The 25,000-nt window shown below is 44.5% G+C and overlaps 2 protein-coding genes across 7 annotated transcripts in view; both read left to right on the top strand.

Annotated features, from left to right (window-relative positions):
* Positions 1 to 12,994, top strand: part of rerglb (RERG/RAS-like b) — a 13,563-nt gene extending 569 nt beyond the window's left edge. The window contains exons 2-5 of the mRNA XM_063187802.1: positions 2,394 to 2,450; positions 3,279 to 3,352; positions 6,150 to 6,340; positions 11,216 to 12,994. Of these exons, the coding sequence (XP_063043872.1) occupies positions 2,394 to 2,450; positions 3,279 to 3,352; positions 6,150 to 6,340; positions 11,216 to 11,507 (614 nt within the window). The 3' untranslated portion in view covers positions 11,508 to 12,994. The remainder of the gene's footprint in view (positions 1 to 2,393; positions 2,451 to 3,278; positions 3,353 to 6,149; positions 6,341 to 11,215) is intronic.
* A 2,184-nt stretch (positions 12,995 to 15,178) lies between these two features.
* stk33 (serine/threonine kinase 33) overlaps positions 15,179 to 25,000 on the top strand; it is a 29,285-nt gene continuing 19,463 nt past the window's right edge. For all 6 annotated transcript variants that reach the window (XM_063188082.1, XM_063188080.1, XM_063188083.1 and 3 more), the window contains exons 1-3: positions 15,179 to 15,312; positions 18,699 to 18,766; positions 22,658 to 22,774. In XM_063188082.1, coding sequence (XP_063044152.1) covers positions 22,694 to 22,774 — 81 coding nt within the window. In that variant the 5' untranslated portion in view covers positions 15,179 to 15,312; positions 18,699 to 18,766; positions 22,658 to 22,693. The remainder of the gene's footprint in view (positions 15,313 to 18,698; positions 18,767 to 22,657; positions 22,775 to 25,000) is intronic.

Raw genomic sequence — 25,000 nt, 5'->3', positions numbered from 1 at the left:
TCTTTTCAATGACTACATAGTAAAAAACTGTTAATTTAACACTTAAAGAGTTGATTTAAATATCTTCTAGAGTGTATTTGGTCCCATAGTACTCGATATACTGTATGTTGAATCAACACTGCATTTTTTTACTGTGTGGGTGTTCCGCTGGGGGAATGGTGCACATTACAGATGTGTAAGAGGATGTTGTGTGTGCCATATTTCTCACTGCCATGTTAATGGAGTGTTTTGTGTGTCACTATTCTATGAGGGTGTGTTACTGTGTGCTCTGTCAGCTCTGCTGATGTACTACTGAATGTAGGCCTGCTTTGACAAGCTGTTTGATGGATGATGTCCACTCCGCATGGCCACACATTTCAATGTTTCCTGTGCTGGACATTTTTTTTTCATTTTTTGTTGTATGAATTGGGTCACTGTTAAACAAATCATCCAAATGGGAAATTAAAATTGATGGTTGTAACAAGCAAGTATAATTGGTATAACTGATGAGGGACTTTTTTTTTCTTTTCTTTTCTCTCGCTCTTCGACATTGAATAGGGACATTATGTCCCTTAGGCGGCATACCTGTACTGATAACTATTAAATAAGCACCGAATAATTACCCATTGTCCCTCGGGGCCAGAAATTAAAGCGATGGTTCGGAGTAGAATCACCCTAATGCCATTTGAACCGTGACACCCATCCACCTTTACACCCGAAGTGTTTTCTGCCGCAGACTTACATCAACAGAGTTGCCGTGTTATTCGATGTTTATTCCGGTTAGCTTGACTCAAGCGAATATGGATACTGGGCACCGTCTCCAAACTTTCCCCACAAAAATAACATGTCATTACACCAAACTTCTGCAGTAGCACAAATATGGTCTGTACTCACGAAACGAAGCATTTGGAAGTTTGGAAATAGTCCAGGAGTTTAGTATTATCAACACAAGCTGAATAGCTTCTCTGCTGCTAAAGCTGTGCCAACGTTACTTCCGTCATATGAGACAAGCCCGTAAAAGTCTTCAACAAACTTCCAGACGAGAGTGTTAAAAAAGTTTTCACTGAATTGTGATTAAGGCTTATATTTTCAAGGAAATACTTAAAAGATATTTCAAATCTTACCTACTATCAATTAGACAATGATTTTCGTTATCAATACTGATGCTGAATTCACTTTTCATTGTGCATATTATGAGCTTCGTTGAGGACTCTTACATGCTTGTCTTAGATGACGGAAGTAACGTTGGCGCAGCTTTAGCAGCAGAGAAGCTATTCGGCTTGTGTTGATAATAATAAACTCCTGGACTATTTCCAAACTTCCAAATGCTTCGTTTCGTGAGTACAGACCATATTTGTGCTACTGCAGAAGTTTGGTGTAATGACATGTTATTTTTGTGGGGAAAGTTTGGAGACGGTGCCCAGTATCCATATGCGCTTGAGTCAAGCTAACCGGAATAAACATCGAATAACACGGCAACTCTGTTGATGTAAGCCTGCGGCAGAAAACACTTCGGGTGTAAAGGTGGATGGGTGTCACGGTTCAAATGGTATTAGGGTGATTCTACTCCGAACCATCGCTTTAAGAGCCAGTGGTGAGAGAAGGACCACTGTAACAAAGTCCCCTATTCAGGAAGGGACACTCACACAGAGGGAGGAGAAGATGAGGCAGAGAGAGAGAGAGAGAGAGAGAGAGAGAGAGAGACACAGAGAGAGAGAGAGAGAGACAGAGAGAGAGAGAGAGAGAGAGAGAGAGAGAGAGAGAGAGAGAGAGAGAGAGAGAGAGAGAGAGAGAGAGAGAGAGAGAGAGAATATAGCCTTACGGTTTGTGGGGGAGTTATATGGGTATGGCTTCATTAAAAACATAACGAGGTTCTCATGACTCTGTGTTTGCTTGTGGAAACTCAAAAAAAAAAAATCCCAAGCCCTGATTTCAGTGGATGGAAGCTGGGGTGAGCCAAGCAGGCTTCCTGGCTCAAGTATTTAATATACACCAGGCAAGTCAGGCAGCGCACGCCACAGTCAAGGCCAAAAAGCGCAGAAGAAGAAATGTACTGTAAGCCATGGGCTGCCAAATCCACCCTGTTGCACCCTGGTCCAAGCCTTTGATGTGTGCGAGGACGGACTCTTCTCCGCTTGTAGTCTCTTCTCCTCAACTCTGGTTGCACTGCCAAAGCTTTAACTGCATTATTTGTGTCTCCGCTTGGATTGTTTTCAGCTCGTTTCTCTTACTGTCTAATAAGGTTTCTATGTCTATGCCCAACTGTATGTCCAGTCTTCTCCTTTCCTTCTAGTTAGCTTAATTCTTCTCTCTCTCTCTCTCTCTCTCTCTCTCTCTCTCTCTCTCTCTCTCTCTCTCTCTCTCTCTCTCTCTCTCTCTCACTCTCTCTCCATCCCTCTTTCATTACTCCACAGCGGTGCTGGTGCGGTTCCTAACCAGGCGTTTCATTGGGGAATACGCGTCCAACAGCAGTGAGTCTATTTCCCTATTTCCCCTCACCTGCACGTGTTTAATGATGTGCCTGTATTACTGGTGCTGAACCCTCGGCTATGCATCCGCCCTGAGCTCCACATCTCGCCGGCCAACACTCTCTGCTCCTGGCTGGGTACCAGCAGCCTTCAACGAGACTCACAGAGCTTTATTGTATCCTACATTCATGGGAAATATGACTGCGGCCAAGCTGACGCACACATGCCCCTGCGATTAAGTTTCATGTCAGAGGGAAGAGAAAACATATGGGCTGATTATGGCGTTTAAAACTCAAAGGCATTAAAACAATTGTGTAAACATCCACGACTTTACTAAGACAGTCCGGCCGGCCGGCCGATGGATTTGATTTGATGAAAGCGTGTCTCGCGGACTTCAGTGAAGTCATGGACTTGTCCCATTAGTCACTGTGTGTGTGTGCGGGACGACCGGCCCCTTTCATGTTGTCATGTTCGGAGTGGTGTATGATTTCCGACCCCTCTGCTCATGACTAATTCCCCTTAAATCTATTAGCTTGTCTGCTCTGACAGAGCGACCATGCCAGGGATTTTTGGAGGCTTACAGCAATCACTGCTCTTCAAATGCAGTTCTGTGTACAGCATTACACACATGCTCATACTTTCTCTCTCTCTCTCTATATATATATCTCTCTCTCTCTCTCTCTGTCTCTCTCGCTCACATGGTCTCTTTTATACATTCTATTTACATTTTACTATTGCCTACATTCATGCGAGCCAGGCTTTTTATTTGGCACACATGTTGGGTCATAACAAGAAGGAGAAAAAAAATGTTTTCAACCTGTTTGTTTGCAGATTCCTTATACCGTAAAAGGCTTTCCATAGATGGGAGACAGTTGAACCTGGAGGTCTTTGATCCATGCTCACAGGTTGGTATGTGCTCATATTCCATAACTATTGTTGCTTCTCATAAGCATAATGCAAGTAAAGCTTGGTGATTACAAACGAGAATAACCGTGCCAACAAGTCAAGGTTCCTGTATAGTCGGGGCCACTGACAGCTGTGGCCGGGCTTAGGGCAAAGTCATCTGAAAGGGCCCCAAAACCAAAACATACAATGTATTGAGGACCCGATTCTTAGACTTAGACTTAGACTTATGTTTATTGATCCCACAAGGGGGAACTTAGGGTAACGGTAGCCCCCCTTTATCCTGGGCCCGAGACAAGTAACCCATTTGTCCGCCTCTGTCAGCTTCCCTGCCTGCAATGCACAGCCTTCATATGGAGGCCCTATGCCCAGGTTATTAGAGGCTTTATGGCAGGAGCCCCTGAGGTTCAAACAGCTGCTGCATGGCACTGAGCGGAGCAGACAGGAGAGGAGAGGAGAGGAGAGGAGAGGAGACGAGAGGAGACGAGAGGAGAGGAGAGGAGAGGAGAGGAGAGGAGAGGAGAGGGGAGGGGAGGGGAGGGGAGGGGAGGGGAGAGGAGGGGAGAGGAGAGGAGAGGAGAGGAGAGGAGACGAGACGAGACGAGACGAGACGAGACGAGACGAGACGAGACGAGACGAGACGAGACGAGACGGGAGGGAAGGGGAGAGGAGAGGAGAGGAGAGGAGAGGAGAGGAGAGGAGAGGAGAGGAGAGGAGAGGAGAGGAAAAGAGGCAAGGAGACGAGAGGAGACGGGAGGGAAGGGAAGGGGAGAGGAGAGGAGAGGAGACGAGACGAGACGAGACGAGACGAGACGAGACGAGACGAGACGAGACGAGACGAGACGAGAGGAGAGGAGAGGAAAAGAGGCAAGGAGAACAGAAAGCTGAACTGGAGGAGAGGAGATGAGAGGCGAGGAGACCGGGAGAGAGAAAAGGAGGGAAAAAAGAAAATAAAGGAGAAAAGAGGAGAGTGCTGGAGAAGAGAAGAGATGAGATGAGAGGAGACTGGATGAGAAGAGAAAATAGGAAAGGAGGAGATGAGATGAAAGGAAGAAGGAGAGAGTGCAAGTGGAGGGGAGGAGAGGAGAGGACAAGAGAGCAGAGCACAGGAGAGAAGAGGTCGAGGAATAAACGAGTGGAGAGTAGTGGAAGAGGAGAGGAGCTCAGCCTTTGAAAGCTGAGAGCAACAGGGCAGTGGCCGTAGAGTGCAGGCTCCACTGCTTATCTGACCGGCTACATCTGGGACCTTTTACGGGTCCCGCATTTCTGAGGCTCCCTCACTTGTTCACTATATGAGCGTATCAAAGGGCCGCATGTGCAGGTACCAGTCTGTGTGTGTGTGTAGGTGTGAGTGTGTGTGTGTGTGTGTGTGTGTGTGTGTGTGTGTGTGTGTGTGTGTGTGTGTGTGTGTGTGTGTGTGTGTGTGTGTGTGTGTGTGTGTGTGTGTGTGTGTGTGTGTGTGTGTGTGTGTGTGTGTGTGTGTGTGTCTGTGTGTGTGTGTGTGTGTGTGTGTGTCCTGCTGTCCAGCTGTTTTGACATCTTCAGCACATGAAAGGCATTTTAACAGGTTAACAGTTTCTACAGGTTCTGTGTATGTCTCATGTTTCTAGATTCACACACACACACACACACACACACACACACACACACACACACACACACACACACACACACACACACACACACACACACACACACACACACACACACACACACACACACACACACACACACACACACACCCACCCACACCCACCCACACACACACGCACACACACACACACACACACACACGTGTACAAAGACACGTGTTTACATTGAGGGAAGAATAAAAATTCTCTGTCTTGACATAAGAGGCATTTACTGGTCCCAAGAGTGCTGTTGGGGGATAATGCAAAACGTGTGTCGGAACGTATACCGCTATCGCCCCCCGCTGTTTGATAACCCCTCTGCTTTATACCAGCAGTAGGGGGAGTTGATGGGCAGTGGGCTCGTCTGGTTGTTTATGTCCCCTTGTTTCCATCCTACTCCCGGGCACCTTTGTGTTTCGTGCGAAGGCTGGGGTTTGGATCCATGGTCCCCTTTGATCATCAGACCCCAATGTCGACCCCCTCTTCCCTCCCCTTCTCTCCCCCTTCTTTCCTCAATCTCCTCTCTGCTCCCCTCCTGGAACCTCCAGACCTCCACATACTACTTGTAAAAGGGAAGTCACTTGCGCTCTAACCTTCTTGGTGCTTCCAGTCCAGGACGGTAGACAATGGAAAGCAAATTGGTCCACTTCAGAAAGACTAGGCCAGAGATGACTGGAGCAATCAGATACTTTTCAGTTATTTTATTGTGCTGCAAACATAAAGACTGATGTTTCGACGCAGTGCGCGTCTTCTTCAGAGTCTAGTCTTAGTCAGGTCTAGTCTTTCTGAAGCGGACCAGTTTGCTTTCCATCCTCCACATACTACCTTCTCCTCCCTCTCCGACTTACCTCCTGTATTCTTCTGGGGGGTATACTAAGAAGCTAGGTCAGTAGTAAACCAGGTTAACCAAGTTAACCTTGAGGTAGAGGTAAATCATTGAATAGAAGAGCCTGGAGCCATCATTTTCTTAGCTAAATGATGCCTGCAGATGTATCTATTATCAGGCTCACCACTTCCTATAGGTTAACTAAGCCTGGTTCATCACTTAACCATGCTCTTCTCTACCCGGCTCTCTTCTCTCACCTGTTATGTCCAAACTCCAACCACCCTTTGACTTGACCCCCTTTTGCCTACTCCTTCCTCCCCTTCCCCCCTTCTTCCATCTCAGACGAATGAGAGCAGATGTATCCTGGAGGAACCGGTGGAGTGGGCGGATGGCTTTGTGGTGGTCTACAACATCAGCGACCGCACCTCCTTCCTCAGTGCCAAAAACATCCTGCGGCAGATCATAGAGACCCGTGGAGGAGGAGGAGGAGGAGGAGGAGGGGGAGGAGGAGGAGGAGGAGAGAGCTGTAAAGGGTGAGTGGAGAAGGAGGAGGAAGAGGAGGAACAACCCCCTGACCCCCAGGGGTACTGATGTGGGTAGAAAGCTGGATAGGGAGGGGTTAGGGTGGAGGTAGTGGTGACATTAGGGTGAGCCATGACAGCCGTAGACTAATTAAGCAATAAGCCACGAAAGGCTGTGGGTTATGCTTGATTGATAACGGGCAAGGGGAGTGGGGTACGACGCAAAGCAGAGTGCCGTAAACGTCCCCTTAACCGTTATCAATAGAGCATAACCCACGGACTCAAGTGGTTTATTGCTTATCTAACACTGTTACACTTAATCGCTGAACAAATTTCTTTAAAAACGCTATAATAACATTTAGTTTGACATGATGTGATGTTCAGTTGACAAGTGATTGTGGTTACCCCGGCAACGTTACTCACCGTGCGTGCGTTCATCGCGCTGCCAGACACACACTTCGCAACAAAAACTCAGCAAGGGGGCGATAAACACCGCAGGAATTACATGTCTTTGCAATCACACTGATACCGCAACCACACATGGTGCAAAGATGACCTCTTCTTGCAGACTACCCCAACTGCAACATATTCTCATTACGAACGTAAATGCGAGTCTAATGTAGACGCGCATAGAATCTTCAGGTGGAAGGTGCAGGTTTACGCTCGATTTGACACAGCTAACAGCCATTGAGAACCGGACCGCACAGTGTTAGATTTGAACATTTCTGGCCTAATGGTTAGAGAGTCTGTCTTGCGTCTGGGGATTGTAAGGTTGTAGGTTTTTGTACCCTACCCTTTCACCCCAAAATTGTTGTAGTATGTAGCCTCTTACTGCAGATTGGCTCATGTTTAGAAAAATGTAGACCATTGGCTGCTGCTGAATCGCGTCTTAGCTAATCACATATTTTTAGCTAGCTGAAGTTCAACTTCTCTTTTGATGCCTTTGACACCCTCGACTACAGAGCTGCTTCTGCGGCCTTCTATGCTTTTGCAGCTTTCTACGCTTTCGCTTCTGCCAATTCCAACTCTTTTACCACCTTCGGTCTGCTCGTACAGCTACATCTTCATCCATGGCTGAAGTGCCCTTGAATAAGGCACCTAACCCGACATAGCTCCAAGGATTGTAACCTTTACCTAGGTAACCCTACCGTGTGTCACTCTGGATAAAAGCATCAGCTAAGTGTGATGCACTGTAATGGTGTACTGAGTAGGGTGGTGTTGGGATAATGGAGGTGGGAGTAGTAGGGCTAGAGGTGCTGGTTTAGGCAAGGGTGGAGTTGAGCTGAGACTGGAGCGGATGGTGAGAGGGTAGGGGGAGAGGTAAAGAGACATACAAGTGTAGGGGTACGGGTGGAGTTGGGTTGACATTTGGAATGAGAGTATTATGAGGGTGGAGTGGAGGTTGTGTGTGGGTGTAGGAGTGAGGGCGGAGTCAGGGTGATGGAAGTGGGGGTAGGGGTGGTTTTGGTGGCAGAGTGACGCAAAGGGGTGGGGATAGGGTGATGTCGGGGAGGCTTTGTGGGTCAGGACCCTTCTGGGAGGGATTAATGAGGACCATTTGGAGAGTTGCGTGCTTTATTCTTGTGCGCATTGCGTGCTGTGGGCACACATTTAAAGTGAAAAAAGGACCGAAGAAATGTGGCACTGACAGAAATACTGTAAGCAAAATAAAAGAAAAAAAACAATGACTGAACTCAGATCAACGTGGGTGGGATTGGTTTGTCAGCTTGTCCCGAAGGTGACAACAGTTACAGCCCGATGCACACACACACATACACAAGCAAACACACGCAAACAACACAAATACCGTATACACAACATTCATCACACAGACACATACACACAAGCACACATGCTCTCTCTCTCTCTCTCCGTCTCTCTCTCTCTCTCTCTCAGTCGTGTTCTGTTAATTGTCAGAAGAGGGAACACACACATGCTCTCTGGAGGGCCCTCCATAACATTTACCAACCAGACTGATGTAGCAGAACCATCACGAGGGGAGTATTCACTGAAACAATTGTCACTTGAAACTCATTTGCTGCCGTTGGTGGTAAGAGTGGGTGTGAAGTACTGTAGGCAGAGGCGGAGGGAGGCAGCTGGCAGCCATTAGGGCCCTCACACATACATGGTGAGTGAGATCAGATGGGTGGTCATGCCTCAGTCAGCCCCCCCCCCCTCTCCCACCCCATTTGCTTTCCTTTCCTTTCCTTTTCGTGCTTTCACTGCAACAGGGCCAAACCGTTTTGACACGCTCCAAAAGGGAGGAAGAGAGGTGGGGGGAAAAATGACATGACACGCAGAGCTCATAGCTCTGAGCGTGTGCTTGAAGCACAATTTACGGCACTGTTTGACATTTGACACACAACTCTTTTGCTCTTTTTTTCCTCTTCTTACCATGTCTCGGCGTGGAGTACAGGGCTATATTGTTTTGTTCATTCTGCTCCGCCATATGGTTGAAGGAAGACATGTAAATGAGTGTGTGAGAGTAATCAGAGACTAGCGATGAAAAAGCTGGACCTGTTGCCAGGAAGTCATGGGTTCAGATCCTAACACCAACAGGTGGGTGGAGGGGGTGAACAACCAGTACTCCCCTTCATCCACCACTTTGACCAAGGTCGATATGGCAAAAATGTCATATTAGGATTTTTTACCAGGGCTTTGAACTGAAATATGAAAAATTTTAAATATTTTTCCAATCGGTTCGTTACGAACAGAAACGGATGGTGTGTTCCATTACTCGCCCTCTGTACTGTGTACCTTGTTTAAGTGCAGTGAAGTACCCTTTCCACCCTCCACAATTCACGAGGCGAGTACATTCCGATTCCCGTTCTGTCTGATACACTTAACGGAAATGACGGTTGGTCGTGTGTCATCAGAGTTTACCAACCGCCAATATGCAATTCATCACGGAAGGCACTGTTCGTTATGCTGACACTTTTTAAAGTTACCCCTGCCTCTAATACACATGGCGATTGTCTTTGGAATCAAAACTATGCTGTTATCACCGAGATTCAGCCGTTTGACAGATCTGACACTCAACTACGTAATAAACATGGCGGTCGTTGAGTGCGAAAAGTGTACAGTAACACCACACTTCAAAAAAATGCCGTTTTGGGGGCGTTATCCGGGTAATTTACAGTACACTTTTCCGCTGTGATTACAAATAGAACACCCTGCGTACCCAAACACACCGCGGAAAGGGCGGAAAGTACGAGTATTGGAACACACCAGGTGTAGTGGCTTCTTGTAAGTCACCGACGTTGTGAGGTGGTTTTAATAGTTCTTTGTTTGTTTATTTCCTTTGTCACAAAAAAAGGTTTCTCAAATAATAAAGTTCTTCAACAAAAACGTTCACAATCATTAAAGNAAGTTTGAGATCATCAGATGATTGATTCAAGCAGGATAACAGCTTTTGTGAAAAAATCTGTGACTCAAATGTCCGGGGCAGGTTCGATCACTAATGTCAGGGCAGGTTCGATCAATGGATTCCATTGACTTCCATTATATGGCACTGTATGGTGTCTATGTAATTGTATAGTAACATGAAAGGAATATGGAATTGAACTGAAAATAGCCAAATAAGGTTAAATGTTGAATGTGACATGTTGTTTGACCTTTTTTGACAGTAATATGTTCAACAGCTTAGGTTTTTAACAAGTTTAGTGATATTTTTATGATTATTTAATCATTAGCCAATTAAACATTTCTATCTTTGCATTCAAGCTGATCTTTATAAGAAACCATGGTAAAAAGACATGCCTTTATTAATTTATCAAGCTATCTGCTTGCTATTTCACATTATAATTTAGTTAGGCCTGTGATCAAACCAGCCCCGACTACTGATCGAACCTGCCCCGGCACGGGGCAGGTTCGATCAATTTCTCAGTGACAATTACATTGCTTATTACTCGAAACAAGGGATCGTTTGTTGACATTATATGCATGTATCTTATAGAGGAGACATGACTCTTTCAGTCAATCACCATTTGACAGCTGTAAAACTTTGTAAAGGCAGAGAAAAATAAATGAGAATGAAAATTGATCGAACCAGCCCCGACATTAGTGATCGAACTACACATACATCAACATTGCTATGACATGAACAGATTAAGACATATCCAGTAGGCCTACGATTTTGGTGACAATAGGCCTAAGTCACTGAACAAGTTATAACAAAGGCTCTGCGCAAAGAGTTTAAGGAAACCTTTCTGAACAGATTTTAATTGGGCCAATATAATTTGATTTTAATATACTTGCAATTTTGCATGTGCAAACATTGTTAGTTAATTAAAATGTAAACAAAAATGTAGACAAACTGAACTCTGCACTCGGATAAAGTGAACATCCTCCCTCAAAGGCAATCTATACAATCTTTACCATTTCCCCACTTTGTCAGACTACTCACTTGTGTTAATGGTTTACAGTCAGTAAATTTCATTGTGTGCAGTCTGTGCTGTGCAATCATAATGACAAATGGGAATCACTTTGACTTCAATTTCACTTTGGCCACAGAAATGAAATAATAGGGCCTACGTGGAAGGACTTTTTAAATCTGGCATGTCCAGCTCTGCATATGGCAGAGTAAACATTGCCATTACAAAACAGAAAAGGCAATGAGAAATGAGTGAGTAAGAGTGTGTTGTGCAGTGACAATGACAAATGGGACTCAAGTTCACTTCTCCATTGCTGGGGCCAGGCACAGGGATGTGCCCATCTGTCTGGTGGGGAACACGCAGGAAAAGAGAGAATAATAATGGCATTGCACGACAGTAATATGTGTGTACAGCGTGTGGATGTGTGCGATCACATACAATAACTCAATATTCTAACTCTTACTTCAATGGCAAACAAAAATTAACTCTAATCTCTAACTTTCATCCTGTCCAGGGAGGTGGATGTGCCCATCTGCCTGGTGGGGAACAAGCAGGACCTGTGCCACAGCCGGCAGGTGAGCGAGGAGGAGGGCCGGGCGGCGGCGCTGGAGCACCGGTGCCACTTCCAGGAGGTGTCGGCCGCCGAGGACTACCTGGCCATCTCCAACCTTTTCACCAAGCTGATGCGCCACGTCATGGAGCACCTGAGGCACCGCAACGTGGCCGAGCGCCGGCGCTACAGCGGCTCCAAGTCCATGGCCAAGCTCATCAACAACGTCTTCGGCAAGAGGAGGAAGTCCGTCTGATAATGACAGGAAGTGCAATATCTGTTTGAGTGGACGTCGTCTGGGGGACTGTATAAGTGGACGTGGTAGTCTGTGGAGAGTCTGAATGGAGGTGAAAGTCATGGGTGTTTTTCTCAGAAAGGTCAGGAGGCGTGTTCTTTTTTTGGGGGGGCTTTTTTTTCAGAAATTGAGGAGGCCATGCCCTGGCCCCTGTCCTCCCGGGAACTGCAACCATAGTGGACAGCATGAGTTGAGTTCAGAAATTAAAAGTACTGCCACATAGTATGTCTTCCAGACAATTCAGTGGAGTAACTCATCCCTCAGTCAAGGAGATAATTATTGAAATCACCTGAGTTATTTGCGCAGGCAGGATTTATACAGCATTTGACAAGACCTTAACTTTGTCAAACCAGTGTTCTGCTTGTGGTTTGAGTGGAGTTGCCGGCCAAGGCAGATACACACTACAGATTGTGCTCACTGTGCCTCGATTGATTGCTCACACAAGTGTGAAAAATCTGTTCTGTCTATGGTGCAGATGTTACAAAGTGTTTTCAGTTTTTTAAACGAAGTTGTGACAGTTCAAACCATTAGCTCATAGCTATTCTATTTTATTAGTTTCAAAAGTGCCATGGTCCTCTGTGTCGATTTTTTCTTTTATTACTTTTACAGACATAGGATTTTATCATGTTCAGTGCATTGACTATATATGGTGGTACCATGTTGGTGTATGTTGACTGGGTAGTACAAAGACCATACCCGGGATACCAGGAGCAGAACTTGGAAAGCGAAAGGTATTTCTTTTTTTAAGAGAGTAATAGATTTTGAACTGTTATGAAGTGTTATACCCTGAATAACTTGTACGTATATAAACACACAAACCATTTTTATCTTTTCCACCAAGCCACATTCTCTACAATGTATGCCTACTTATGAATTGTTGGACAACGTGACTCACTATAGCCTCATGCAATGTAGGAATGCAGCACTGCCTACGTTTTCCCCATGTCTTAGGGAGCATGTAATGAGGTGAGAATTATGGGTAAATTACCCCTGAACAACAGAGTATACGGCACAGACCTCAAATAAATCCCAATTGAATCTCAGCTGTGGCATTTTTAAAATGGGCCGCTTTTCATCTTTTGTTGTAACGATGGGTAAAATTGCTTTTCCATGGAAGAAAAAAAGAAAGAACAAAAGCAGTTAAAGCTATTTCTGACAAAGCTGTAATGGTATGTGTTTGGTATTTTTTATTGCATGCAGATAATATAAAAGCAATGATGTGTTCTGCATTTGGTAACTGCATCAGAACTGTAAGCTACAGAAACGACGTTTGATGTTTGACAGCATCAATTTAACGAGATGGGCCAATGTATTCCTAACCATTTACAAGTGTTTTTACTTTCAAGGGATGCTGGTTGACTTGTTGTGTATAGTATTTGGCATTGTGTATAGGCCTGAAGTTTCCTTTTTATCCTTAGAAATGAAGAAGGCAAAAAATATATCCACAAAACCATTATCAGTAAACACTATATTAAATTAAAATAATCTATTGCACATGGGTGTTGTATGCTTTTTTTTCAAGAACTTGATAAATAACTCAAAGCCGCATTGACTTTGCAACTGCAGACACTATCAGTCATTCCATCATTCCACTGCAACTGTGCAATTGTAGACTAAATACCTTACCTTGGACTGACTGAAATCAAAGTGTACATGGGCACTGGGGTGGGTTACGGCTATTTTGCTGGCTTCTGACTGATATGATTTGATGATGGGTCTGATCAGGGACACTGACAGCTTTGGCTGGGCCCAGGACAAAGTCATCTGAAAGGGCCTCCCAGGCACCAACGCAATAGATATAATGTAATGAGGACCGACTTCTGGGCCCCCTCTCTCCCTGGGCCCCAAACACCTGCACCCCCATCCCCCCATTCCCCCCCCCTGTCAGCACGCCTGGGTCTGATCACAAACAGGGATGAAAAAATATGTCAGTGTCAGTATTCAAACAAGACACACAATTGTGGAGTTTCCAAATTGTCTTTTTGCATGAAAATATTTGTATTATGCTGTCATGGATTGGAAGCAAAAACAGCATACCGGTAGTGTGCATTACTCCACTGCCGTGGAGGGCTTTAAGTGCATGTTTGTGATGCACAAATTGGGCCTAAGCTTGCGGATCATCTGGTGTCCATTAGCTCTGAGAAAATGTCAGACACAAAATTGGACATGATCTGTTAAGACATTATAGTTGTACTGAACCATCCAACTGATTTTCGAGAATAAAAGAAGATTTCGAACGCCAAGTATGGAAACCAAATCAACAACCCTGCTTGCCCTCTGTAGTCTACATAATTTAATACAGTAATTGTATTTTATCTCTCAACCATTACATTTATTTTCAGGAGTTAGGTCATTTGTTGATATAAGATGAAAACACAAGAAAAAAATTGCAATTGGCAAAGCAATTGCACTCATTATATTGATTTAGCCCACATGACATCATAAAAACAAATCGTGTTATTTTGTTGTGATAGGCCTACTCCAAAGAAAATCTCATGCTTTTCTAATTAATCATTTTAGTATCTTGTTATAAATTAAAAAAGTTTGCAAATAAAATATGTTCTAAACAATGCAGGGGTAGGTGGGGGGCATAATAACAAAGGGGTCAAAGGGGCATTATACTGGCGGTCCAGTGTAGCCTACTAATTTACTTGGCCTACTCTACAACTCAACTAGCCTACAGACCTAGATCAGTGTTTCCCAACCTTTTCTGTCTCACGTACCCCCTAAGCCTCTTAGTTGTGCCATGAGTACCCCCTAATTCATGTTCTATATCGGTTTCTCTGTCTTAATGTGACTGCTCCATACATTTGTTATAATAATAACATTTTTCCAAGTACCCCCTGCAGTGTGCTCGCGTACCCCTAGTGGTACACGTACCCCTGGTTGGGAAACACTGACCTAGATAGACCTAGCCTATAAACTAACCCCACGCGCCAGCGACCAAAATATTTTTTTTGCCTGCGAGTGGGTCTAGCCTTGGACAATGCTCCAGGCCCTGAAACTGGCGGACCAATCACAACACAGGAGATTTGTTTGAATCTTTGGATGCATTTGTTTTGAATCTTTAGATGCAAAGCAGGCAGGGTTTTGGTCAGAGCGTTGGCCTATAGGCACAGACACGGTTTGAAAAACAACAGGTTATTCCCATCAACAATCTTCCAATGTCTCATTGATTGGTGCCAGACTAATGATTCACATTTAATCTCACATTTCTGTCTCGCCAGGCTAAGGCCTATATTCTGTGAACTCAACTTCCTCTTTGAATCTGCATGCAGTATCCTAAATAACCACCAGATGGAGACTAATGCACAAGAATTAGATGCAGACACTGGCTGCAGTATGTTTGAGTGAAATTAATTTGATTCAGCTTGACAACACCAGAGATATTTTAATGTGGGCCTGATAACACACCAGCATATGGCCTACAGGTCCTAATCTTATGTTCATCACCTTTTATGATACATTTTTGAAACAAAATTCCTCCAAAACAAGCAGGTGCTAGAATATACTTTCCCTTATTAATTTATAAACGATAATAACATAAAACAGTCAAGAATGCTTTCATATGCGTGACGTGTGTGACGTGCATGAATTTCTGTCGTCGAGCTAACAGATTGTTCTACTTCAGCCGCCGTACTCCGCCCCCCTTTCTGGAAGAGCAAAAAAAAGTTCAGAAAGTGTCGCAGTGAATTCTACACCTGATACTCAGCAAAAGATCATTGTAGGGGAAGAAGTCCAAGAGGAGTCTGGAACAGAACAGATGGTAAATTAATGTTTTATTTAAGGATAAGTATTGCCCTTTTAATGTTGATATTGAAACAAGTTGATACCGAATGAAAACGGCCAAGCTAACTTCGTTTGTTGCCATGGCAACACACGCCAAAGCCTTGCTGGGTGCAAGTGTTGTGTTGTCATTTGTGGCGAACCATACCCAATGATTTAATTATTTTGCTCTATAACCCCTGCCGTTTACATTGGCATTAACATTTTTTGAAAATCAACTGTTTATTATGTGGGTGTATTTTGTTGCACCTGAACAGCAACCGTACACTGTCGATAAATGAAGCTACCGGGTTGCTGCCATGAGAAGGGTGGCTAATTATCACGCCATCATAATAAGCGATATCTAAAAAATGTTATGATATTTGCATTGGCAATATGAATAGAAAGTTCGGTTAGCTATAAGTCAATACATTCAACTTAATGAGTTTGATTTTTATTGCTAGAGCTTAGAGCTTATCGAATGTGTTGAAACATCAGCAAGCATTAAAACACCTATTACTATGCAGGTTCTATGCCAGATAATTATATTTAGCTGGAACAGGTCACAGAAAGTTAATTGCTACTTGTATGAGATTTAAATAATTATGGGCTTCAAGCAGCTGGGTGTTTCTTGCTCCTGCAACATTGCCTTCCTTTACTGAAGAATGGAATGCTCCAGTTTCACTTTTCCCAGTTGACAAGATAAAATGGGTGCAGGTCTGTGCGATATGAGTGCCATGGGGAAAAGGTTACTAATTTAAGTGACAAGAGATCCATTACTGAATATCCATTGTCTAATCTCTGAGTGATGTCTTTCCTGAGTATTGTTCAGAATCTTTGCACCCCTCTTTACAGTATTTTAGTGTGAATAGCTGATTTGTAGACCTGTTATTACCCTCAATGCTTTCAACAAAGAGTGGCATAGAATAAAACCTCTGTTACTGTTCCAAAATTCACTTCATCGTAGCAGTCGGTGTACAGTTTTGTATAAAATCATAGTAGTTTAACAGGCATGTCCTGTAATGCACACTGAAATCTGTTTGGCCAAAGATGCTGCTTGTCCATTCAGCAGGATTTCACTTTTCTGAAGATTTTACTTCGGCAAATGGCCAGTGCACCATAGACTGATGTGCTCTGTCACAAACATCTGAAAGTCTGCCATTCAGCTGTGATGATTTTTTAAAATTCCTCTCATAGTAACTTACTGACATTTCAGAAACTGTGCCCTGCATAGACAAGCCTAGCTGGTGCCATTAAACCAGTGACAAATGCTTTTGAATATGTTGTTGAGCATTATCTCCTAGCAACATGTGAACTCCACTGAGCAAGTGGTAGCAACTTGATCTTTTGTTTCTTTAGAACAGAGTTCATCCAGTCTCTGCGGATCAATCAGACGTGACTTAAAAGACACCACAAAAGGACAATTGGTTATTCAAAATGACTACATAGCCTACTGTAAGTGCCCTAACCACACAGGCGACTTCTTAGATTTTTGACAATAGGCTTCAGATGATAAGGAAACCAGAAAAGTATCCTAGTTGAAGCAGTGCAGTGTCTCTGTGGGCATATTCTGTAACAAGAATGTTTTATCTTGAAAGCATTCTGAAGTATGATCTTTGTCAAAACACTAGATGAGTAGCCTAGTATTTCATTGTGTGGAGAAAAAAACCCTATTTGATCAAGTAAGAATGCTTTGTCAATGTGTCTCCGCACATTTGCAGACTCCACCATCATATTGTGAGTACATTATGACAGGATTATAGATGTGCTGTTACACTATAGCTCTCATAAAAGAGGCTTATTTAAGCAAAGTGCATCTAAGATTTCCTCTAGCCTATATTTGTAGTCTAGACATGCTCATCTTCCTTCAGCAGGTAATATAATTCCAAGGCTCATTAAGATGGCGAGGTTTATCATTTGTCATCAAAGGCAGTTGTCAATAAATAATTAAACTCTGGATGATGAGAATGAAATATTTAACCCAGCCAGACTGCAGAGAGAAAAGATGGTTGTGCATGCCTGCCTAAATCTAAACAGTTTATTTTTGTTGGCAGCCTCGTTCTATCCTTCTCTTGGTGCTGTACCGAGGTGAAAGTAAGCTTATATTTTGCAGGAAGTTGTTGAATAGCACACTGATAAAGTAGTTCAACATCTCCAGATTCCACTGCATTACATTCTGGTCTACATCGTGCCAAGTGACTTTTTTTTGAAGTCAGAGCCTTGACGATCAGACCCTTAACCTTCGGCTTCAATAAGAGCTGCTCACAGTGTTATTACTCCATACCGTCTCCATTTGCATTTGAACTGGGGCTGCTTAAAAGGGTGGGCGCACTTTCAAAGGGAAGTGGTTCTGTCAAATAGTGTGCTGCCTGCACTGTTGAGGAGGGGAATAAAGGTTGCCTACATGGAAGCGAGAGTGAAAGAGAGAGAAGGATAAAAGCAGAGTTTAGAACATGGAACACAAAAGCAGAACAAAGGAAAGAACAAGGAGGAAGAGACAGATTGGGAGAGAGAGAGAGAGAGAGAGAGGGAGAGAGAAAGAAAGAAAGAAAGAAAGAAAGAAAGAAAGAAAGAAAGAAAGAAAGAAAGAAAGAAAGAAAGAAAGAAAGAAACAAAAGAAAGAAAGAAAGAAAGAATGAATGAAAGAATGAAAGAAAGACACACTGTGAAGAAGTGAGGAGAGCAGCGGCAGGAGAAAACTCAATCCAGGCCTAGAAATTATCTCTGTGTGTCCAGGCATCATTCCGATGTCACATTTAATTTGTGTCGTCCGCCGAAACAGAGCATCTCTGTCGCGCAGCTGAGGGGAAACAATGGCTACTTCCGTCTGCAAACAATCTGTAAATAAACACACTAATGACCGCCTGACAGTTATGGCATGGGAATGAAAAATGCAGCGGGATCGATTGCTGACATTCTATCTGCCATAATTACTTTCTACTGGGTGCTCACTGAGATCTGAAGAGACAGCAGGAAGTGGCAGCATGGTCTACGCTGAGGCTGAGGAAAAGGATGAGGCTGAGGAAGAGGATGAGGATGAGGATGAGGATGGCTGTTGAGCAGCTGTGATGCTGTGAAGCCTCAGTCTCTCTCACCTAATGATTCCCGACTCTCTAATACTTGTCTCTTGAGTTGGGGCGTCTTGATCGTTGGGGTGCATTTCACAGACTGATTGCACAAAGTCACTTATTCAGGCAAAAACTAAAAAAAAATTTTTTTTTTCAATTTTGAATTTAATTTTTTTATTCACTATAGGATCGATATTCTTAAAAACCCTCTAGCTTTCACATGCTCAGTCTCAGAAAAAAAAACCTGTCAAAAAAGGCAAGGTAGAAACCAGTGTAAGTGCCATGATGCTGTACTGTAACTTCCATCTCTTGTCCACAGGTTGTTGCGACTGGAGAGAACGGCAGCGGGCCAAAGCTGATGGAATTCCTTGAGTCCCCCCCAACGTGGTGAGCGCTCTCTCTGTCTCTCACATGTTAAACCGCTCTCCTAATTCGCCTGGGTGGCAATCTCTGGTGACAACATCGTGCCGGCCCGTGACAGTTCGTGTGCAGCACAGGTGGCCTGCCTGCCTGCTTGGTGAGCGGAGAGAGAAACGCAAGGTGGGCTGCTGCCTGCGATTGGATGTGATGCGATGGGATGAGATAGGACAGGATGTGATGTGATGGGAGAACAGGCTATTATTCCCCCTTCTCCAAAGCCTTCTGTGCCGCCTCGTGAAACGTGTCATTCACGCGAGCCCCAGTTCTGTCACGCCCGCGCTTACATGATTAGCTCCCAGTGTCTGAAGTTCCTCTTCCTCTCCTGTCTGTATCGTGTGTCATGCCAAATTACTTTTCAATTAGCCTCTAATTTTTTTTTCTCCCCCATAGTTATGCAGATGTTCAGTATCTCCGACCACGCTTCTGGAGCCTATTAATGTCTATAGTGTTTAATGTTATGTTATCACCAAAATGCCAGCGCATTGCTAATATACGCAGAAATTGGCCAATTTTTTCTCATATGAAGTTATATTTCAGAAGTTTGAAGTAATCTGTAAATTACTGAAGCATATTAACTCGAAATAGAGTTTCATTTAAGCACAAGTTCTGGGCTCACTGTTTACTAATTACACTCCACAGAGTGATAAAGTTACTCTGGCCTATATCCAGTGTCAGTATTGATTGAAATGCTAGAACAGAGGCTGCACTGTGTTTTTCCCTTTCTAATCCATTCACATAGCGTAGTTATGTGCTTTCCCATTTATTAGGTCCTGACACAAATTTGCAGCATCTTTGTTATATAGAAAAAAATATAGTACACTAATGATGTGTGTAAATCATTTTTTGGATAATTCTATGTAAAAGACCCACAGGTACAGTACAGTAAATATCAGAGATTGTTAAAGAAGAATATAATATCTTTGATAATACTGTGATCTTAATTCATAATTCCTACTTAAACATTTTAATGCCTCAATATTTTAGCTTCTACTTTTCTATTTGTGAACCACACAGCAGTGACAGTTGACACTGTGAAGACAGACTACTTTCAAGGCCGTCCCACTGTACTGACAGTGACCTGTTATAAGGTCAGCTACCTTTTCAGACCTCACCCTCATATCTCCTTTCCCCTGGGACTCATCACCAGGCGCGCCCCCGCGTGCGCGCACACACACACACACACACACACACACACACTCTCTCTCTCTCTCTCTCTCTCTCTCTCTCTCTCTCTCTCTCTCTCTCTCTCTCTCTCTCTCTCTCTCTCTCTCTCTCTCTCTTTCACACACACACAAACACACACACTCCCTGTGGCTCCGGTGTGGTCACGATTACTTGGATACCGCTTAGCCAGCCAAGCCCACCAGCTCCTGGGATGTGGTGCCGTCACTGGCAAAACAAACGCTGATTAGGGCGATTGGGATTAAAGCAGGGGGAAAACTGTCACAACTGCGTCTTTAAACAGGCAAATAAGATTGGGGGTGGGGTGGAGAGATAGGGAGATAGGCGATTGTCCGGCCTGTTCGCCCGCCTGCTCGCTCGCTCCCCCGCTCACCCTCATGCAGTGGGACTGCTGTCAGAGAAGAGATAGGCTAACGCTCCCCGAGAGAAAAGGTTAAAGACACCGTTCCCCCATTAATTATTAATGCCCCGTCCGTCCGTGTGTGGCAGATGCACTCCAGCGTTCACTGCCTTACCCATCACTCCTCCACAGGCCGTGCATTTCATTTAGCCCGCAGAGTGGCTGGATATAAATTGGCCATAATATTAATATGACTACTTAAGACAAGACAATGGGGGCGCGGACAGGAGGATGGAGGAGAGAGCACAGTGAGTCCCCCGCTGGGCCTTGGTTTGCTGACGTGACAGTGGGGGTCAAGATAAAGGGTGATTGTGAGCTGAGATGAGTACAGCGCAGTTCATGTGTGACAAGCCACAAAGCATTCACGATAAGATAGGCACTCACATTCACCTGTTATTAAGTTAGGTAACCACACACACACACACACACACACACACATGCATGCACTCATGTACTCACGTATGCACTCATGTAGATACAGTCTCACTCTCTCTCTCTCACACACACACACACACATACGTAAACACACACTCATGTGCCTTAAGTGGATGCTGTAGTGTTATCTGGTCATTTTAAATAACTAATAATTGAGTTTTGCGCGATTGTTAAATTCCATCTTATCACTTGTCAGTGTGGCTTACGATGCCCTTCTTCAAGAGGACTTGACTTTCCTCTATCACAGTTACACATTAAAAATACATTCGTCAAATTAATTAATTCATGGGAGGTGATCTTGACATTTCTATCATCACGCGATACAGACAAAGCCAAATAGGCTCTGACAGGAAAGTAGTGTTTTCTGTCGTGCCTGAAAATTAACGTAAGCCTTCAAAGAATGTGATGTTTACGCTCAAGTAATTTTGTGTACGTTCATGTCCATATTAGGAGATACGCAAGAGACAAAAGACTTGAAGGCCAAAGTCAATCAGGCTTTCATATGACATAATTATCAATGGAAAGTTGTTAGCACACACAAAAGAAAAATGCGTCAAAAGAAGCAAAGAGCTTTTCATGGTTGCTGCGGCGGGTGACTTATCGTGCCCGTGAGAGGAATTGTGCGGGCCTTGTTGAGCACAGTGAAGACAGCAAGTGAATGACCCTGATGCACAGCCACCGTCACCACCACCCAGCCTCTGCCAGCCCCAGCCAGGGCACTTGGGGTGGGGATGGGTGGTGGTGGTATGGTGGCAGAGGTGTGAATAGAGAGATGGCAGAGGAGGGGTGGATGGAGGGATGGCAGAGGGATGACGGTGGAGGGGTGGGTGCTTGGCACAACACCTGCCCTGCCGTGCTGTGCTGTGCTGTGGCGTGCCATGCCTCCATTGGCTCCCCTCCCAGGCTCACCTGAGGTAACCTCAGCTTTTTAACAAGGGCTCACCTGCTTATCTGTCCCAGGTTGGGTGACATAAACGCATCCAGGAAGATTCTCCTCTGAAAGCAGTCTGAGGTAGCGGAGTAGAGAGAGGGCTAGAGAAGGTGAGAAAGAGAGAGATAGAGAGAGAGCGAGAGAGGGAGAGAAGAGAGAGAGGAAGGGGTCACTACCCTGAAGATTGTCCTCTGAACAGTCTGAGGAACAAAGAGAGGGGTGCATTAGAGAGAGAGAGAGAGAGAGAGAGAGCAAGACAAAGAAAAATGGAGGCAAATGATTATTGATTGTCTCGGGGAGGAGAAACCTACTCTACCGGCTTATCAGCGGCGACTCTGCGGCGTGCGGTTGTTTTTGTGATTGTTCGCTACAGTTAGGTGATCTGTCAGGACGCCGAAGGTATTTATTTATTTATCTCGGTTTTTTTTTCCCTCTCAGTTTGTCAGGCTGGGGTTCCTGCCTCTGATCCACACAACCTAAAACAGTACACTTGTCTTTCCTAAGTTAACTCTTTGTCTAACTTCTGTTCCTTTTTCTTCTTTCTTTATACCCTCTTTGTGTCTTCCCCTCTGTCTCCTATATCATCTCATCCCTCTCTCTGTCCGTTTCTCTCTTTATCTGTTTTTCTCCCTCTCGTCCTCTTTTTCTTCCTCTCACCCCTCTCCCCTCCCTCTCTCTTTTTCCCATATCATCTCATCCCTCTATCACCCTGTCTCTCTGCCTCTTTCTTTCTTTATCTGTGTTTTTCTCCCACACTCTTCCTCTTTTTATTCCTCTCACCCCCTCTCTCATCCCCCCCCCTCTCCCCCTCCTTCTCTCCCTCCTTCTCTCCCTCCTTCTCTCTCTCTCTCCCCCTCCTTCTCTCTCTCTCTCTCTCTCTCTCTCTCTCTCTCTCTCTCTCTCTCTCTAGCTGAGGCAGACAGAGGTGTCTGGAGCTGGCGGAGCCATGGCCTCCCAGTGGACCCGTGCGAACAGCGCCGAGAGGAAGGTGCCTCACACACGCATGGAGGACGAGCTCGACATTCAGGTACACGCACACAAGCACACACACACGCGCCCACACACAAGCAAACACACATACAAACACACAAACACATTCAAACTCTCTCACACACACACACAATGTGGCCACACACACCCACACCAGCACATTGTTATCGTTGTTTATATGTTACCGGATTTTGCCCTCTCGTGGCTCTGTCTCTCTCTCGTGTGTACACACACACACACACACACACACACACACACACACACACACACACACACACACACACACACACACACACACACACACACACACACACACACACACACACACACACACATACACACACACACTAAGCCTGTCACGATATACGATAAGTCAATAAATCGGACGATAACTTTTTACAAGAACGATCACTTTTCTGGCCCCGATAAGTAACGATAAGTTATTTGCGTGATGTTTTGTTTTCCCTCTCTCCCTTTCTCTACCGTAGCCGTAAGACTACTGATGGCGCGTTATAGGCCAACGCAGCGCAATGACGCTTAAATGTTGGTGTAATTTTAAGTTTCAGTGCAGTTCTGGTTGGGAAAAAGTGCATTGATCTGGCTACTTGCGTCTTTGAAATAGAACGCTGGTGTTCCCGCGCGTCGCTTAAGCCTCGACAAAGAATCAGCGCTAGAGACTAGGAGCGCAATATTCTTCCAGTCTCAGTCAGCGCATCTGCAGCGTTCCTCAGAGAGGGGAATGAACAGCTCCAACACGGAGGCAAATGTTCATTTTGAAACATGCGCAGCAACCCAATATCCACGACGAAGACGTGCTTGTGCAAACATTAAATAGTGGTACCGTCGCGACAAACTTGCTCTGAGGCTGTTATTTTAGACCTCGCCGAGTTTCCACTATTATTTCAATGCGCCTCCTCCCCGACGTCCGTTGTCTGTTCTTTTTGTGATTTTCGCTATATTTCTTGTTTATTTAGACCTAACAACATGAGTAGGCAGTCCGCAAGCAAATCATGAAGATAAGATTTGTGGATTTAAATCTGTCACACCAGGAGAATGTGAACGGTTGAGCGCGCTACAGGGGAAACAGAGGCATGGCGACTCATAACTCATAAGAATCAATGTATGGGCGTTCATAAAGGACTTTAAAGTGCGCAGAATTGCAACTTGTTCCAGTCGAGGGTATCAGAGAGGGAGAGAGAGAGAGAGCTGCCTGCACCTGGAACTTGTGCATCTGTTCATGCTCTTTTGCTTTTTGCTGATGTTGAAATGCCTTTAACAGGGCTGATTTGGGTTTTGACTGACAATTAGCTAGTAACAACGTGCATTTGTTTGAAATAAGCTGTCTAAGTAATACTTTGTGAATTAACAATACCCCACCAGTAGGTTATTTTACATCACACCATGGATAGGCCTATACGCCATTCAGTGTGCTTGAGAAAGATAAAGACTATATAACTTACCCTAATAATAAATACAAACAAGTCTATTTAGACCCTATTGTGCTCCATGAGGATGTATTTAAAAACATATATATATCCCCCGCCGTGATGCTTTAAAAATGTGAAGGGGTGTAATCACATTTTTATTGCATTTTTACGTCATTATATTGTTTGACACATTTCTTCTTGGAGCAGGCGTCAATCTTAATTATTTAAACCTCTGAGTCTGCTGGCCCAAATTTTAAATTCAATGTTTCAAGAAGGAGGCCGCACCTTGCATAGCAGTGTTTTTTATTTCACATTATATTGTTTGAAAATGGCGAGAGAAACAATATTATCGATTATCGCAATAATTTCTTGTTATCGTTATCGTATGGCAAAAATTGTTATCGTGACAGGCCTAACACACACACACACACACACACAAACACACACACTGTGACTGCCCATTTGTCTTTGCCCACACCTGTGCCAGCTCCCTGTTCCCAGGCTTCATGTGTTGGCGTGCCCTCTCGTGGCCCTGAGCAATTAGCACGCTAGCCAGGGGTGCAGTGGAGCACACCTGAGAGTGTCATCTCTGGCCACAGCGCCCTCCTCTGCCCTGGGGAGCAGCTGCAGGATATGGGGATTATAATTGGCCTTCTCTCTCTCTCTCTCTCTCTCTCTCTCTCTCTCTCTCTCTCTCTCTCTCTCTCTCTCTCTCTCTCTCTCTCTCTCTCTCTCAAACACACACACACACACACATCATCTTATTCGAATAAAACACTCACACACCTCACAAACATGCACACATACTGTACATAAACACATAAGCACACCACCTC

Source organism: Engraulis encrasicolus, chromosome 22 (genome assembly GCF_034702125.1).
Source record: "Engraulis encrasicolus isolate BLACKSEA-1 chromosome 22, IST_EnEncr_1.0, whole genome shotgun sequence".
NCBI classification, from domain to species: domain Eukaryota; kingdom Metazoa; phylum Chordata; class Actinopteri; order Clupeiformes; family Engraulidae; genus Engraulis; species Engraulis encrasicolus.
The sequence above is the reverse complement of the archived record's forward strand: the minus strand, read 5'-3'. Positions and strand labels throughout refer to the sequence as shown.